This window comes from Peromyscus maniculatus, chromosome 21 (assembly GCF_049852395.1).
Source record: "Peromyscus maniculatus bairdii isolate BWxNUB_F1_BW_parent chromosome 21, HU_Pman_BW_mat_3.1, whole genome shotgun sequence".
NCBI lineage: Eukaryota > Metazoa > Chordata > Mammalia > Rodentia > Cricetidae > Peromyscus > Peromyscus maniculatus.
Window position 1 is genome coordinate 32130171 of NC_134872.1, and position 15999 is coordinate 32146169.

The 15999-nt window shown below is 42.5% G+C and overlaps 1 protein-coding gene across 2 annotated transcripts in view; it reads left to right on the forward strand.

The window, feature by feature from the left end:
* St6gal2 (ST6 beta-galactoside alpha-2,6-sialyltransferase 2) overlaps window positions 1–15999 on the forward strand; it is a 73496-nt gene that overhangs the window by 40606 nt on the left and 16891 nt on the right. For both annotated transcript variants that reach the window (XM_042265845.2, XM_006993918.4), the window contains exons 3-5: window positions 8711–8808; window positions 12640–12741; window positions 13939–14113. In XM_042265845.2, the coding sequence (XP_042121779.2) occupies window positions 8711–8808; window positions 12640–12741; window positions 13939–14113 (375 nt within the window). The remainder of the gene's footprint in view (window positions 1–8710; window positions 8809–12639; window positions 12742–13938; window positions 14114–15999) is intronic.

The following is a 15999-nucleotide window of genomic DNA, read 5'->3' on the forward strand; positions in this document are numbered from 1 at the left end:
CGGACTGTTCTGTCAGCCCAACCTCTGGGTTACAGTCTGTGTGCACAATGGGGTCCTTCTCCGTGAAGGTGAGCAACATGACCGTACTCTGACTGCTGTCTACTTTGATATGCTGTCCTCAAAACCTGTGTCTTTGCAGAGCACGGGTTCCTTACTGTCTCTGTGGGTCAGTAGCACATGGAGAGGGAGGGAGAGATTGAAAGGATTTGTCTGAGCTTGCAAGTCTGAAGTTCGTAGGACACGCGAGCAGGTGGGGGACATCAGGCGGAGCTTTGATGGTACATTCTTTTTTTTTTTTTAAATCCTTTAAAGGTTTTTTATTATTTTATGTGTATGAGCACCTTACCTGAGTTTTCTTAAGTATGTGATGTATATGCCTGGAGTCAGTGGGGGCCAGAAGAGGACCTTAGATCTCTGGGACCTGAGTTTAGGGAAGGTTGTGAGCAGCCATGTAGGTGCTGGGAACCGAACACTGGTCCTCTGTTTTTAACGGCTGAGCCATCTTTTCAACCCTTCTATGCTGCATTGAGGCAAAGCCTTTGGGGATACCTCTGTGCATGATCTTAAGACCTTCAGCTGATTGGATGAAGCCCAGTACACTGTGGAGAGTAATGTGCTGTTGCTGGAGGGCTTCTCTCCAGGTTCCCCAAGTCCCACAGTCCCACAATCCACTTATAAAATAATCACTCAGACGCTTATATCACTTATAAACTGTATGGCCGTGGCAGGCTTCCTGCTAACTGTCCTTATCTTGCTAACTGTGCTTTTATCTTAAATTGATCCATTTCCATACATCTATACCTTGCCATGTGGCTGGTGGCTTACCGGCGTCTTCACATGCTGCTGGTCATGGCGGCGGCTGCAGTGTCTCTGGTCATGGCGGCGGCTGCAGCCTCTCTGGTCATGGCGGCAGCTGCAGCGTCTCCTTCTGCCTTTCTGTCCTTTTATTTCTCCTCTCTGTTAGTCCCGCCTATCTTTCCTGCCTAGCCACGGCCGATCAGGTTTTATTTATTAACCAATCAGAGCAACTTGACATACAGACCATCCCCCAGCACAGCCAAGTGCAGACCATCTCAAACACCTGCACTCAGGCCCATGGTCCTAATCATCCTCTATACGGACCTGCTGGGTAACGCCACAAAGAACCCAAGAAGGGCTCCCACAGGACATACAGAACATCCCACAGCAATGTGCTTTCTAAACACACACACAAAAAAAGAAAGCTTCACAGTGACAACCAGGCCACATAGCATGACCAGGTTGGCACACAGTGTCAACCGCCACAGCTCTCTGATGCCTCAGAGTAGAATATCAGGACTACAGGACTAGAATCTCTTGGTTTGAAGGGAATGGAGTATGGTTGCAGTAAGTATATTTGCCACCCAGAGTCTAGATCCTGCTGTAGATGGGCTGACATGGGCTCACCAACAGAATACTCAGTGCTTGGTGGATAGCATTCATTCCCCCAAGCCTTCTTTGCCAGAGAAAGTATCTGCTGTTTTGCCTTGCCCTGGCTCACGCAGCTCTTCTCTCCCTGGCAATTTTAGAGCCTTTCTTCTGGGACCCCTCTGATCCGGTTGATTCTATTGCTGTCTCCCTAAGCAAGCAGTTTGGCCCTTCACTTATTTAATTCACAAGCGTGTATTAATCCCCCAACCGGTTCTTTACTGGGCACAGACTACACATGTGGCTCAAACATACCTTCAGCCTCAAGTCTGAATGCCAACGAGCAACCACCACAGTTACAGTTTCACTGCAGATGGTGGCAGATCCTAAGTCACCAGTGTGGAAATGACATTCAGAGGGGCATTGCTTCTTTGTTACAGAGAAGTAACTCACTGTTTCCTGTATTCTTCTAGACAGATCCTTTAGTTCTGTGTCCTTGAAGAGTGATGATGTCCTGCAGCCAACTTGAATGGCACTCACCTCAGAAACCCCCTCACCTCAGCTGTTTCATGGGAATGAGACTGAATGGGATTTTTTTTGTTTTTTAAGTTAAAAACCCAGGGCAACAAATGTGGCCTTGTTGTGTGAGGTCCCTGTGTCTCCATGCTGACATTACATCAGGCTCATAATAACACTATCCATGCCTCACATAAGCTTGTAGCAAAACCCAGAGCAGAGCAGCCTGCAATTTATTAAGAAAGAACAGTGGTTTAGAAGTCCCCAGGGTGAAATAACACCACAGCTCTTTCTCATTTCCAAGGACCAATATTAATAATGCAGAAGAGGAATTTAAGTATTATGCTTTGAAGCAGGCAATAACTTATTTCTGGTTTTGTTTAGTTTTAAACACCTCTGCATCGTAAATATATAGTATTTGAATGGCTCTCTCATACCAAAGAGAAATCTCTTGTCCTTTTTTTTTTCTTGCATAAAGGATCATGATTAGAGCCTTTAAAACTGAATTCAAAATTTGGAAGAGGTTGCGAAAGTCCCTTAGCCATGTTTCTGAGAAACATGAAAGGACACTGTTACATATTGGTTAGTGCCCAGTATCCAAATTTAATTTCCAGCATGTGGTTTCATGATTAGAATTGCAAAGTCACAAACAAACTTAGGGAATGGAATTGTGTGGGTTATTTGTTACTTTGGCTGGTTGGTTGGTTCTGTCTTGTTTTGTCTAGGTTTATATTTTATACCTGGTGTTTTTAAGTCTTAGTATTGCTCAGATTGCATAGACCAAAAGCTCTTCACCTTTGTAAGCTGGTGTGGCAGGACCAATGCTGAATATGCCAAGGCTAGCATCTGTAGCTAGAGTTTTCCTGCCTTGCCCACAGTCAGGACAAATCTCTGTCACTTGCCAGTCCCACAGCCGCTCAGACCCAACCAAGTAAACACAGAGACTTATATTGCTTACAAACTGTATGGCCATGGCAGGCTTCTTGCTAACTGTTCTTATAGCTTAAATTAATCCATTCCCATAAATCTATACCTTGCCACGTGGCTTGTGGCTTACCGGCATTTTCACATGCTGCTTGTCATGGTGGCAGCTGGCAGTGACTCTTTCTGCCTTCCTGTTTTTTCTTTTCTCCTCTCTGTTAGTCCCGCCTATATTTCCTGCCTAGCCACTGGCCAATCAGTGTTTTATTTATTGGCCAATCAGAGTAATTTGACATACAGACCATCCCACAGCAGGCATCTCTTCTCCCTGCTCATCTGTGGCTGTCCTTGCAAACCCACCTGGTCATTAACGACTCTCAGAGCAAAAACAATCTCATGTAGCAGATTTCTTCATGTACCTTGGAATGTTAGAGCACAGCGCAACTAACCTCAAGTTACCCTGTCTGGAATGGCTAACTAAAGATCAAAGGAGTTGCCAAAAGTTGACATGGCAAATGTCATGAAAAATTGAAAGCATGCCAAAGGCAGTCCTATATCATAGCCCACCCTTAGCTCTGCCAGTAAGGCTCTCTGGCTAAGGTCTTCTGTTCCTTTGTGTTTCTAGAAGGAGGCCCAGTTAAGTCTGTTTGCTGCTTGGCTACCTTTTGGCTTCCCTAGGTATCCCCTAGGTATTTAGTGGGCATTGAGTCCCTCTCCCAAGGCCCCATTCAGTTAGAAAGTCTGCTAGACTTTCCTATGGAAAGAACAGTTGTTGGGATTATAAAAGTATAGTGATTATAAATGCCTTTACTTTGAATATGTAACCTCAGCTGCTTTGGAAACATGGAACATCCCTTCCTGGACTTGTGAGACAGTCTCTTGTCATCCATACAACAGATGACAACAGCTTGCTGGTCATTCCTGGCAGTTCTGTGGAAGTACACCACAGAAAATAAAAGTCCACTGTGGGGAGACATCACAGTCTTGATGTGGAAGATCAGGGTCTGTATTACTGAACAATGGAATACTGTCATGTAGGTGGGAAATGGGAGGTATGTTGGGGACAGAACCCACAGCAATTTCAAAAGCCTGTCTTGGATTTGGCAAGTTCTTTAACCTTACATTTAAGAAGCCAAGAGAGCAGTTCATAGCGTCCCTAAACCATCATTAGATGTTGGCTGATCACCACCTCTCCATCAGATCCTGTGCTAAGCACAAAGGTGAATAAGTGACAGACATAGATTTTAAATTCCATACAGTCCTAGGGAGAATCCAGACCATGAACAGACAATTCCAGTATCCTGTGAATGGGAGAAAGGCAGAGAAATGTGTAGACAAGCAGGATAGAAACAATGGCAGAACCCTAACCCACTCAGAGGGCTTCTTATTGGTTAGCAGAGAGGAGGTCAGGAAATACTCTCCTGCAGAAACTGGTCCAGGCCAAGGGTCCAGCACAGGCTATGAGAAGAGCAAAGCTTCAGTGAGTACAGGGGCCAGGAGTAGGCATGAAAGAAGCTGGCTATGGTGGGAGAGGGCAGCACATGGGTACTCTGGTGCTTACACAGGCCAAACTCCATTCACCGATTGCAGTAATATTGCCAGCTGAGAGTGTTTACTGTAGACAAAGCCCTATTCTGTGCCTTTTAACTGCTGTAAAATCAACATCCCTGAGTGGTACGTATATTTCCATTTCTAGATAGGACACAGGCATCTAGAATCCACTGGGCAGAGTGTGGATTGAAGTTGCAGGCTGGGTCTCTAGGGATTGAGGGCAACGATATCTGAGGCAAGGAAGCCTAAGTGTGAATGTTTTATTTTAAAGACATCACACATGAGCCTGGGTTTGGGGGCATGAGAGAATTCAAGTAGAATGGGCAGGTCAGAGAGGAGAGGGACGAGGCAGTGGGAACTGATAGAGATAATTCATGGTTTTGTCCTTACCCTGCAGGCCATTGGCTGGTGTCTGAAGGCTGCAGCTGTGACTGTTTAGTTTTTATTTTCTGATCAGCACAAGTCAGGAGGAGGAAGAGGGGAGGATGCTGGGCCTGAGTCAGGGCTAGATGGTGACTTGGTGCCAGGACCTCTAGCGTGCCTGGCTGCTTTTTGATGGGCTCTGTAGTAATGTCAGGACAGCTCTGCTCTGGCCCAGATATGCCTTCTCTAGAAGTGAAGCTTGACTTCATTCACTGTGTGCTTACTGTCTGATCTGCTCCCTTCCTCCGTGTGAATGAATGGCGTAGCTTCTGAAGATGCATTACCATGCAGTCAGGGGTGTATTTACCAAGTGTGTATGGGTGTGACAGTTGATGGTTTGAGCTTGTTGTCCCCTGGTCCTGTTCATTGACTGCTTCCATCAGGTTCAGCAGACTATCACTCTGCCTCCTATGCACAAGTGACCTTGTGACTCTTGAGACCAACACACTCTTTCCAGGGACACTCGTGGTCTTCTGACATTGTAAAATACCAAGCACTAGTAATCCACCTAGGGTAATAAGCAATTGAATGAATGCCTGGGGATTTACAAGGGTGATTGGATTAAGTTGGAATTACAACCAATTTACTTGGAAGAGATCCATTGCTTAGGACTGGGGTTCTGTTCATCAGATCACGACACGCAGACTGTGCCACAGGGATGGGCAGCATGGCTTCCTAGGAGAGCTGTGGTTGGGGACTCGGTGTCACATTTGGTGACAGAATCCTTCTGAGCTCTAGTACAGCAACAGCTTGGTGTCTCCCTCTTCTCACTTGAGTTCTTGATGGGTGGACCTGTGTGACCACTTCACATCTGTGATTCACTTATGGTTTCCAGTACTCTTTCAGGGCTCTAGAAGGTAAACTCCATTTTTGGTTTATACCCCCAAGACTTTCCTTTTTCAACGTTAACATTTATACAGGTGAAACAAAAGCAGTGAAGGATAAAACTACTGGCTTCTGAGCACACGTCTGGGGAGGGGTGCCCATAACACTAGTCACCATGGTATCTTTTTCCACTAAGTGTAACAGTAAAAGGAAACACTGCCATGTTCGCTGTGAATGGCTGTGATGCTGCAGTCAAAATGAGTACCTTCATGAAGTCTCAGCCCTTTGAGTGCGGGTGTTTTTCAGATCCTGAGGGACAAAGAAGGAAGTGGGGGAAGGCACTTACGCTTATCACTGTATGATGGGAAGGCCCTGTGGGATTGAGCTGGAGGATGAACCAGCCCCTCATGCCATGAAATACAGTTTTTATCTGAAAAATAAAATGACTGACAGACAGACTTTAATTACTCAGAGCTGGACGCTTGGCAGAGTCCTTCTCGGGAAGGGATTAAATGAGACTGTCACTCAGAGCAAGATCACTGACAGGGTTTGTTGCAATGGTTAAAAAAAAAAATGAAGCTTTTGACCATGAACTTGGAAGCTTCCCACACTTGAAAACTGATGAGATCCATGGTATATTAACCAATATGGCTTGTGGATAATTTATCATGGAATATGACAATATTTAGAATCACTGCCCAATGTGTTCCCAACGAGTTTTCAAATTAACATTGAACAACATTACAAAATTTTGCATGGATAGAGACCCATTTTAAGAGCAAGACAGGGATAGATTATAAAATTGTGAGCTAGGTGGAATGTTGGATTTATAGCCATTCATTTTAATATTTCAAAAAAAAATTGATTTTGGAGGCCTTATTATTTCAGACACAAATGCATTGCTTTGTGCCAGGAAGACAGCCTGAATGGTGGGCACAGACAGCAGATTGCCAGAAGAACCCTGCTTTGCATTTCATAATAAAAGTTGGTTGTCAGCAATTTATTTGGGGGGAAAAAACAACCCTCATTGACATGCTTTTGAAATGCCACAATACAACCAGCTCTTAGCAAACTACCACTTGCCGAGTATGGGTAGATTATCAAAGAATATTCAGTTTTCTGGAAGGACTTAGAAAGTCTAATCCTTTTTTTTTTTTTTAAAGTTTTCAGTTATATCTGGTTGTTTGTGCATGTGTGTATGTGTATGTGTAAAAAGTCCTGGTAACAAGATTAAAATATGAACTTTCTGCTCTGTGTAATACAACTTTTATAGCTCAAAAATTCAATTTTTATTATGCAGTATGTAATTAAAATATGAATAAAGCAGTTCGTTACAAAAAATGCAAAGCAGTACTTGACCTGTGAAAGTCCTCAAGGGTTTTGCATTATCTCTGAAGAGCTTAGCTTTCTTGAAATCTAGAGATTTGCAAACTTTTTTCCTTTTTAAGAGCCATGTAGTAAATATTTCAGACTTTGTGGGCCACGGAGTCTCTGTCTCAAAGTCAGCTGTGCAAGGCTAACCCTTACACAAATAAATGTGTCTGTTGTATAGCTCTAATCACTAAAGCAGAGGCAGACCACATTTACCCTACTGATCATAGCTTGTCATTTCCTCCAAACATCCCCCAAAACGACAGTTTGTTTTTTTGATGGCATGGCCAAGTACCTTTATGTACTTATTGTGCTCAGAACTTGTCAATAACAGTAGGTACCTTTTAAAATCATTGTTTCAGTGGGGCATGCCCAGTGGCTTTTACTCTTTAAGGAGTGTGGTAAAGACTCTGAGAAAGGAATAGCAGAACCCTCTTTTATAAAGCAGGCTGTCACAAGGCTTTGTGTGGACTGTGGTCACAGTAAGTACAGCATGGATGTGTCCTAGTGACTCCTAGCCATGTCAGAAACCCATGAGTTTGCCCTTCATTCACACTGCCAGTCACTGTACTTGCTGCAAATTAAACTTGGAAGGTACATAGGAGTCTGTTTGTTTGTTTGTTTGTTTGTTTTTAATGTGTGTGTCTGTGTGTCTGTGCATGTGAGTGCAGTACTCACAGAGGACAGAAGAGGATGCTGCATCCCCCAGAGCTGGAGTTAACAGGCAATTGTGAGCTACCATGTGGGTGCCGAGAATTGATCTCAAATCCTCTGCAAGAGCAGCTGGTGCTGTTAACCACTGAACTATCTCTGCAGCCCCCAAGCACAGGATTCTTAAAGCTAAAGGTGACCATAGAAATCCCCTTACTGTTTGCACAAAAGCCCTAGCCACTGGTGACACTGGTAGTTTCTCTGAATTCAGGGACTCCCTGGCATCCCCAGTGGGAGATGAGGCTTCATGGAAACCGAGACTGTTTCCTTTTAAACCTAAACCTTCACTAAAAGGTGATAAAGCAGATTCAAGGGCTGTAGGTTTCATCTGTGAGAGAAGAGAGCAAGATTAGATGCAGTTCTTACCATGGGTGACCTAGTGACCTCAGCTCTACAGACTAGGAAGCCCCAAATGAGCTGCCTCCAGGCTCCCAGCACCTTTAACTGCTCCTTTAATCCAACTTCTGTATGTTTTGAAACTTTTAAGGGGAATAATTACACAAAGTATGACATATATACACAGTATAAAAAAAAACCATGCATCTAAATGCAACTTGGGCAAAACAGGGGCACCTGTAATCAGTTGGCTTTATGTATGTATAGGTATAGACATACAGTAACTTATCAAGAAGCAAGAGGACATATCCCAGGAAATGTATCAATGTTAGGTGACTTGGCCAGTAGTGACCATCATAGAGTGCACTTAGGAAAAGAAGGATTCACAGTTACTAGGCAGCACAACTTAGGGTCACATTTATAAATATCTGTGACCTGGTGTTGACTGGTGTGCCTTGGTGCTGTCACTCTTGAGATTCCAAGTTATTCTCCCTAGCAAATTATCTAAAATTTGCTAAATCAGCAGCAAATTATCTAAAACTCTGCATATGTGTATATGAACTTTATTAGTGGTTTCTAAGTTTCAGATATTGCAAGATTTGTTTTAATGCTTTTTTTCCTAGATTATGTGATTTCACAGAGAAAAAAAATGTCACTTATGTGCCCTTAGATTCTCATGATGCAGTTTTGAGATTTAATTCTGCCCCTACACGTGGCTTTGAGAAAGATGTCGGAAATAAAACCACAGTACGCATCATTAACTCCCAGGTAAGATGGATGGAGTGTTTTCACCGGTACATTTTGTAGGCAAATCATTTAACTAGATGAGTGAACAGAAATATGGTTAGCTATAACCTCAGTATCTTGTTATTTCTTTGGGTCTTTTAAGCATGAAGAATTGGTGAAGAAAAATACAGAGGGAATTTAGATGCAATTTCAATAGGAAGAAATGAGTGAGATCAAAAGAAAACTCAGATTAAGCATAGAGAAATGATTTTTATTTGTGTATATCTCTTTTTGTTATCATAGATCAGTGATTCTCAATCTTCCTAAAGCAGTGACCTTTTAATACAATTCCTCATGCTGTGGTGACCCTCAACCACAAAATTATTTTCATTGCTACTTCATAACTGTAAGTTTGCTACTGTTATGAATGGCAAATTTGGAGTAAGAATTGTAGCAAAGGGTTTGTGACCCACACATTGAGAACCACTGTCATAGACTACGATTCAGTTTGTTAACTGCAAAAGGCTATTAATTACAGAAGAAATCATGGCAATAAAGGGAAAAGAAACACATGAAACATGAGAGCTTTCAGCATATCTTTGAAACTTCAGGTTTTGACTTGGAAATTTGAAAAATGAAAAGAAGTTGCTTAATGGGAAATGGAAATACCTCTTTTCTTCATGTCCTTAATAAAAATGTCTTTCAAATTTATGGAAAAAATTATTCTCAGAACAAGGCACAATTTCTAATTTCCAAAATATGTAGAAAAAAATGAGATGATATGTGATTTATGGCGAACTGCTTGCATGGCAAGCTATTAACGCCCTGCATCGTTCACTGCACCAGGCAGCCTGCAGCAATGTAAAAACAATTACCATATTTTCTTAATTCATAGATGTCACTGGCAGTAAGAGCTACATTTTATTTAGTAATTTCTCAGAAAGTGATAAACCCCCACCAAATTAAAATACATGCATCCTGTAAGATGCATCCTCATTGCAAAAGCATTAAAATGTGATGAAAAAAGTGAATCTTCATAATGGTGAAATTTTTTAATTGATTGAGAATCTTAAACATGCATGAAATGTGTTTAGACCAAGTCCACCCTCCCGTCCCCTCCCCTCCAATTCTTTCCTTATTACCCCCACCACTATTCCCTCCCAATTTCATGCATTATCTTCTGTTTTGTTTTATAAACCACAAATTCCACTTAGTGCAGCCTGGATGCGCGTGGACACAGGGCCATCTTCTGGAGCCTTAGTAGCCTTTCAGAAGCTACATCCCTGAAAATAGCTGACTGTCTCTTCTCAGAAACCATCAATTGCTAAGAGCTCCTCATGTCTACCACCCTTCCCTATGCTGGAATTTTGTCTGGCTTAATTTTGTGCATGCTGTCACAACTACTGTCTGTTGAAATGAGCAACTGTGCTGTTGTATCCGAAAAACTCTGTTTCAGTGTAGACATCCACCATGTCTGGCTCTTACACTCTTTCCACCCACTCTTTCTCAATGATCCCGGAACCTAGGAAGAAGATGTATCCTTTAGTGCTGGGCTTTCTGAAGTCTTGTATTCTCTGCATATTGACCAGTCATAGTTCTCTGCCTTAATCACCATCTACTGCAAAAAAAAAGCCTCTCTGATCAGGAGTGAAAGATACATGAGTCTGTGGGTATAACCCCAAGTCATTAGGAGTCAGAATGATGCTATTTAGCAGAATAGTAGTAGATCCCCCCCCAGGGCCTACCTATTATAATTCAATGACCCCACTAATTATACCAGACATGGGTTCCATTTTATAGAGTAGGCCTGAAATCCAGAGAGAAAATGGGTTGTTATTCCCATAATTTTCATGCCACTATTCTAGTAGGCACATCATGCTGGGCCAGTCATGACTATGGCTTCCAGGCTTCACATCTGGGTGAGACTGATGATAGTTTCACCTGCAGTAATATAGCACCTCAGGGCGCTATGAAAGCTAGGGATGAAACCTCCAATGATTGCCAGGTTGATTTCTTCAAGTCTTAATGACAAAAGTATGTGGTGTCTTCAGTTAGTAGGGTCTCACTATCAGTTTCTAGAGGGTAACCAAGTGCAGTGGCTATAACCTATAATGTTTGAGGGCCTATGGAGCCACACTGATCAAAAAATCCCAAAGAGGTAACTCATTTGCACTTGGCTTCTTTTTTGATAGCCTGTGGTATCTGGGAGATGCATTGCCTCCCTCCCTTGGAGGGTAGCTCTATTTAAACTCTTTTTATACATACATACATACACACACACACACACACACACACACACACACACACACACACACACACACACACAAATATATATGTATGGAAGCTTCTGCAGTAGTCGGTTTCCATAAAACTTTTTCAAACGGATCTCATCTAGTTATCCCCTACACACACTTCATTCTATGCCCTGCCTTCCTATCCTCCACCTCACTTAATCCTTCTTGCTCCATTTTCCCCCATCTCCCTTTCATGCCATCTATGTTTTCTCACCCATCTCCCATGATCTGTTACTGGGTTTCTGACTTCTTACACACTCCAGTTTCAAAATCCTATCTGAAGATTCAAAGCTAGCACTCATATGTGAGAGAAACCCTGCAATGTTTGTCTTTCTGGCTCTCAGTACCTCACTCTGAATGATTATTTCCAGCTCTAGCCATTTACTTACAAATTTCATTTTTTTCTTAACATCTGAATAATAAACCATTGTGTATGTGTACTGTATTTTCATTACTCACCAGTTGAGAGACATCTAGGCTGTTTCCTTTTCCTGTCCTGTGAATACAGCTGCAATGAACAGGGTTGACCATGTATCTCTGTAGTAGGATAGAGTCCTAGGATATATGCCCAGGTACATTATATGAGTTAAAGACTAGATCTATATCTAGCCTATTGTGGAAGCTCCATACTGATTTTCATACTGGCTGTATCCATTTGCAATCCCATCAGCAATTGATAAGATTTCCCATCTGCCCACAGTCATACTTACCTTTGTTGTCTTTTTAAAATGCTGTTTGAGCTGTTCTGACTGGGGTAAGATGAAAGCTCAAAATAATTTTAACTTGCATTTCTCTTATCACTAAGGATGTTGAACATTTTTTAAAAATGTTCTCAGCCATTTGTATTTCTTCTTTTGAGAAATCTGTTTAGTTCCATGCCCTAATTTTTAATTGGATTGTTTGTTTTCATGGTATTAAGTGTTTATTTATTTAGTTATTTAGTTCTTTGTATGTTCTAGACACCAACCTTCTGTCAGATGTATAGCTGGTAAAGGTTTTTTTCCCATTCTTTAGGCCAATGCTTTACTCAAGTGATGGTGTCATTTGCTGTACAGAAGCTTTTCAGTTTTATGAGCTCCCATTTGTCAGTGGTTGGTCTTAATGCCTGTGCTTGATAGCTTTTTAAAAAGATGGATGGCAGGTGAAATTGATGGATCCATCCAGAATCAGATAGGACCTGGGAGGAGAGACAGCAGCTGACACCTCCTAACTCAATTCTAGCTGTTCCTTACCTACACCTGTCTCCTGTCACGTATCAAAGGTAATGAGGAAGCTGGGAGTCTGAATTAGCTGGGAAGTTTCATCTTGCAAGGGATGGCATCCAGAGCACTGGTTTTGGTGCAGCCCTGATAAAAATGGAGGGGTTTGTGGGTTCATTTTTGTTTTATTTATTGAAAAAAAAAGTCTTTAAATATACTTCAAGTGCTTTGTCATGTGATACCAGCCTCACTCCCTCCCCCAAAGGAAAGTATAAAAGCTGAGCTCATTCCACTCTTCAGTTGTGACTTGTTTTAAAAACATAATTTTGAAGAAGAAAACACTAGTCATAAAGAGCATTTCCCCCCTTGTGTGCTTACAGATTCTAGCCAACCCCAGCCATCACTTCATTGACAGCTCTTTATATAAAGATGTTATCCTGGTGGCCTGGGACCCAGCTCCTTATTCTGCTAACCTTAACCTGGTAAGTGTTTTCTTGATGCCCTGGACCATGGGTTAGACAGTGCCTCTGATTAATTATGCACAAGAGCAGGTCAGTGATGGACACTAACTCATGTGTGTATCATATCTTTCGACACCATTTAGAATAACATAGCTGCCTTCTGCTATGGTGCTTTTTCTCTGAGGAATAGAGAAAGCACAGCATATATAAAGGCTGAGAAAGTTGTAGTTACACCGGAAATTAGACTAATCAAACTGGCAGTTATTCCAACGAGATAGGATGGTAATAAGGGCTTTGGAAATAAACTTGGTGTGTGGTTGGCAAAAACAAATCGAAACTGTTCATCGTTGTTTACATAAAGACTGTCTCTGACATTCTTAAGGATGATTCGCATTGGCTCTTTCTGAATGCGTTAAATTTTATGGAATAACCACCAAATACAAGCAAGTTGTATCATTTTAAACTCAGGGCAAACTGTTGCCTTCCCCAGGAAGAAACTAGCCCTGTTGCATGGAACTTTGTATGAGAAGCCAGTGAGCTCATTTCTTTTTACAGGGCTTAGTAAAAGGGATGATAGTCCTGCTAGTTGGAGGTGCTGTTGGCTGAAGGAGTAAGTGTCCATGACTCGGTTTACCAAACCCAGGGAGCGTACAGACTTCTTAAGATGAATGTGGGTGGACATTTGGAAAATCTACTTTCAAAACACACTGCTTGAGTACCAGGAGCCCAGCATACTACAGTGTGAGCCAAACCTTGCCACAGTTCTCTCCACAAAGCTGGAGCAGAACCCAGTATGCCTGTCAGCCTCCACTGCTGTGACTGTTTCCATGCCGCCCAGGGAGACCTCTGGTCCAGAGCCTCACAGGTCTTTACTCTCTGACCTTTTGCAGAAAATGCCTGCCGCCTCTTATCTAGCCCCAGGTCTTACTTTATCATGAATAAATCATCATTGGGAGAGACTGGAGCGAGGAAAGGGAAGGGGGAAATTATGTCATTGTAGTATCAAAAATAAAAGAAATAATTAAAAGATAAAGCACTATTCCTGCCAGGACCAGAGCTATGGTCTCTCTTTGTACTTCCCTCCGTGACTGGACACTTCCCCTCTCTCCAGTTCTAGACTGGCCCACTGTCCTCTAAGTCCCCCGGAACATGCATAGCACTGTCTCCTTTTCACAGCTTGACCTGTACTCAGTTTGAATTCTTTTTGTTTTGTTTTAGTGGTATAAGAAGCCGGATTACAACCTTTTCACTCCCTATATCCAGCATCGCCGGAGACACCCAACTCAGCCATTTTACATCCTTCACCCCAAATTCATATGGCAGCTTTGGGACATTATCCAGGAGAACACAAGGGAGAAAATCCAGCCTAACCCACCATCTTCTGGGTTCATTGGTAGGTGTGTCTGAAAGTTGGGAATTAGTTGTATGTGGCTTGTATTGTGTTTTTCAGCCATGTTTTGATACTCAAAATATATGGTTTTACTCCATTCTCCATTTCTTCATCTGTGTTGGCACTTTTCACCCCATTTATTTTCTATTACCTATATAGGGCTTTTGAAGTCATGTCTTGAATGCCCTGGGGATATGAGAGGCTGTAATTAAACCAAAGGTATTGGGTTTGTTATCACCCTAAATTCAGGACATTTTCAGTATTCCTTGGGCTGCACAGAGTGTCTCCATCAGTAGAGGGAAGATTTGTAGAGACAACAGTGGCTTCATTTAAATTAAGGACACAGTATCCTCGCATGAGGCTTGAAGCTTTTGGAGTGGGTTATATCATCACAGTGATATGAAATATTTTATATTAAAACCTTAGTGTGACTACTTTTAAAGTCATGCCTCTGACAATTTCATTTGAAATCTCCAATTCTTTATCTTTTGTAGTTTTCTAAAGTCTTGTTGATTTAGGAAAGGAAATTTAATCCAGTTTTCAGCAAAGAGTAAATGTGTTAGAATAGTGATTAGATAGCATAAGAGGCCAAGTTTAATAGAGTCTGTTTTCATAGCATCACCATATTTGATCAAGGCAAGAATTAAAAAAAAAAAAGTTGGGGGTGGAATCAAACATAACTCTTAGAGACTTGAAATTTGAAAGGTCCAGTCAAATGGTTATAGCCATGAAAAGTAATTCCCAGTTTGAAGAGGAGCTCAGGCCACATGGGCAGCTCTCCTCGGGGCTGTTCCTTGTGGACGTGGAGTTCTCAAAGGCCCGGTGATGTCTCTGTATCTTTCTGTGCAGGAAGTGAACTAGAGTTCATTGCCGTTGCAACCAAGGGGGCTGGGGATACCTAGGTTTGTGTTTGCATTCTTCTCTGCAGCTTGCAGGCATTGGACCTCAAGTTGCTTGTTCCCTTGGTCCTCAGCATCCTCCAATGAGACGCAGTCATAAAGTCTTCCGGAGGGCAAAGTTGGGTAGATGGCTGGCCAGCTGCAACTGTTGTTTCCTAGCTGTGCCTTTGTTCAGTGTAGCATCTGTTAGCCACAGGACTATTTAAATTTCAATTAATCCTAATTAAATAGCAAATAACATCTGCTTCTGAGGCCGACCAGCCCAATTTCAAGTGCTCAGTTGTGGTATCCTCCTGGTGGCTACCATATTAGACAGCACTAATAGGGAGTCTTCCCACTGTCACAGGGCCATGTCAGAGAGCACGGCTGAGTTTGGCCAATGAAAAGAAACTGTGATGCAGCAAATTGATAAGAAAACATTGGGTTCCCACCAGGCACTCCGTGCTGTGTGGTGGAAGATCCAGCTGCAATAGAGGGCATCTGCTTCAGTAGGCTTACTTTCTGCCTCTACGCCTCACCTCTTCCTGAAGGGTGTGAGATTCACACCACGATGGGTGGTGGCAGCAACCTGGGTAACCTTTCCCAGTGCCCTCTGGGCATCCCCATACTGTTGTAGTCTTTGTACTTCTTCTTACATCTGGATAGGATGCGGTTGATCTGTTCAGTTATCAGATGCTCTCAAATAGATGTGGAATGATGTCAGCCACCTCTCAGACTCTCTCCCAAGAGAACTGCGAAATCGGTGAGGTGGACTGTTTTGTTGCTGTGATCAAAAGTACGCTTCAAGTGCCTTTTTCCTGCTCTAAAGTCCTGCTGAAGTGTTGACTTGGTTACTCGGTGTCTCTTATCTCTAGGTGCTTCAAGCCCTAACATCAGCTCCAAAACAAAACCTGCTTCAGAGGGGCAATGAGGGTTAGAATGTTTCAGTATACACTCATCACTGTACCTGGGAGCTCGTCAGCTAGGAGGTCCTCATCCAGAGATAGCCCA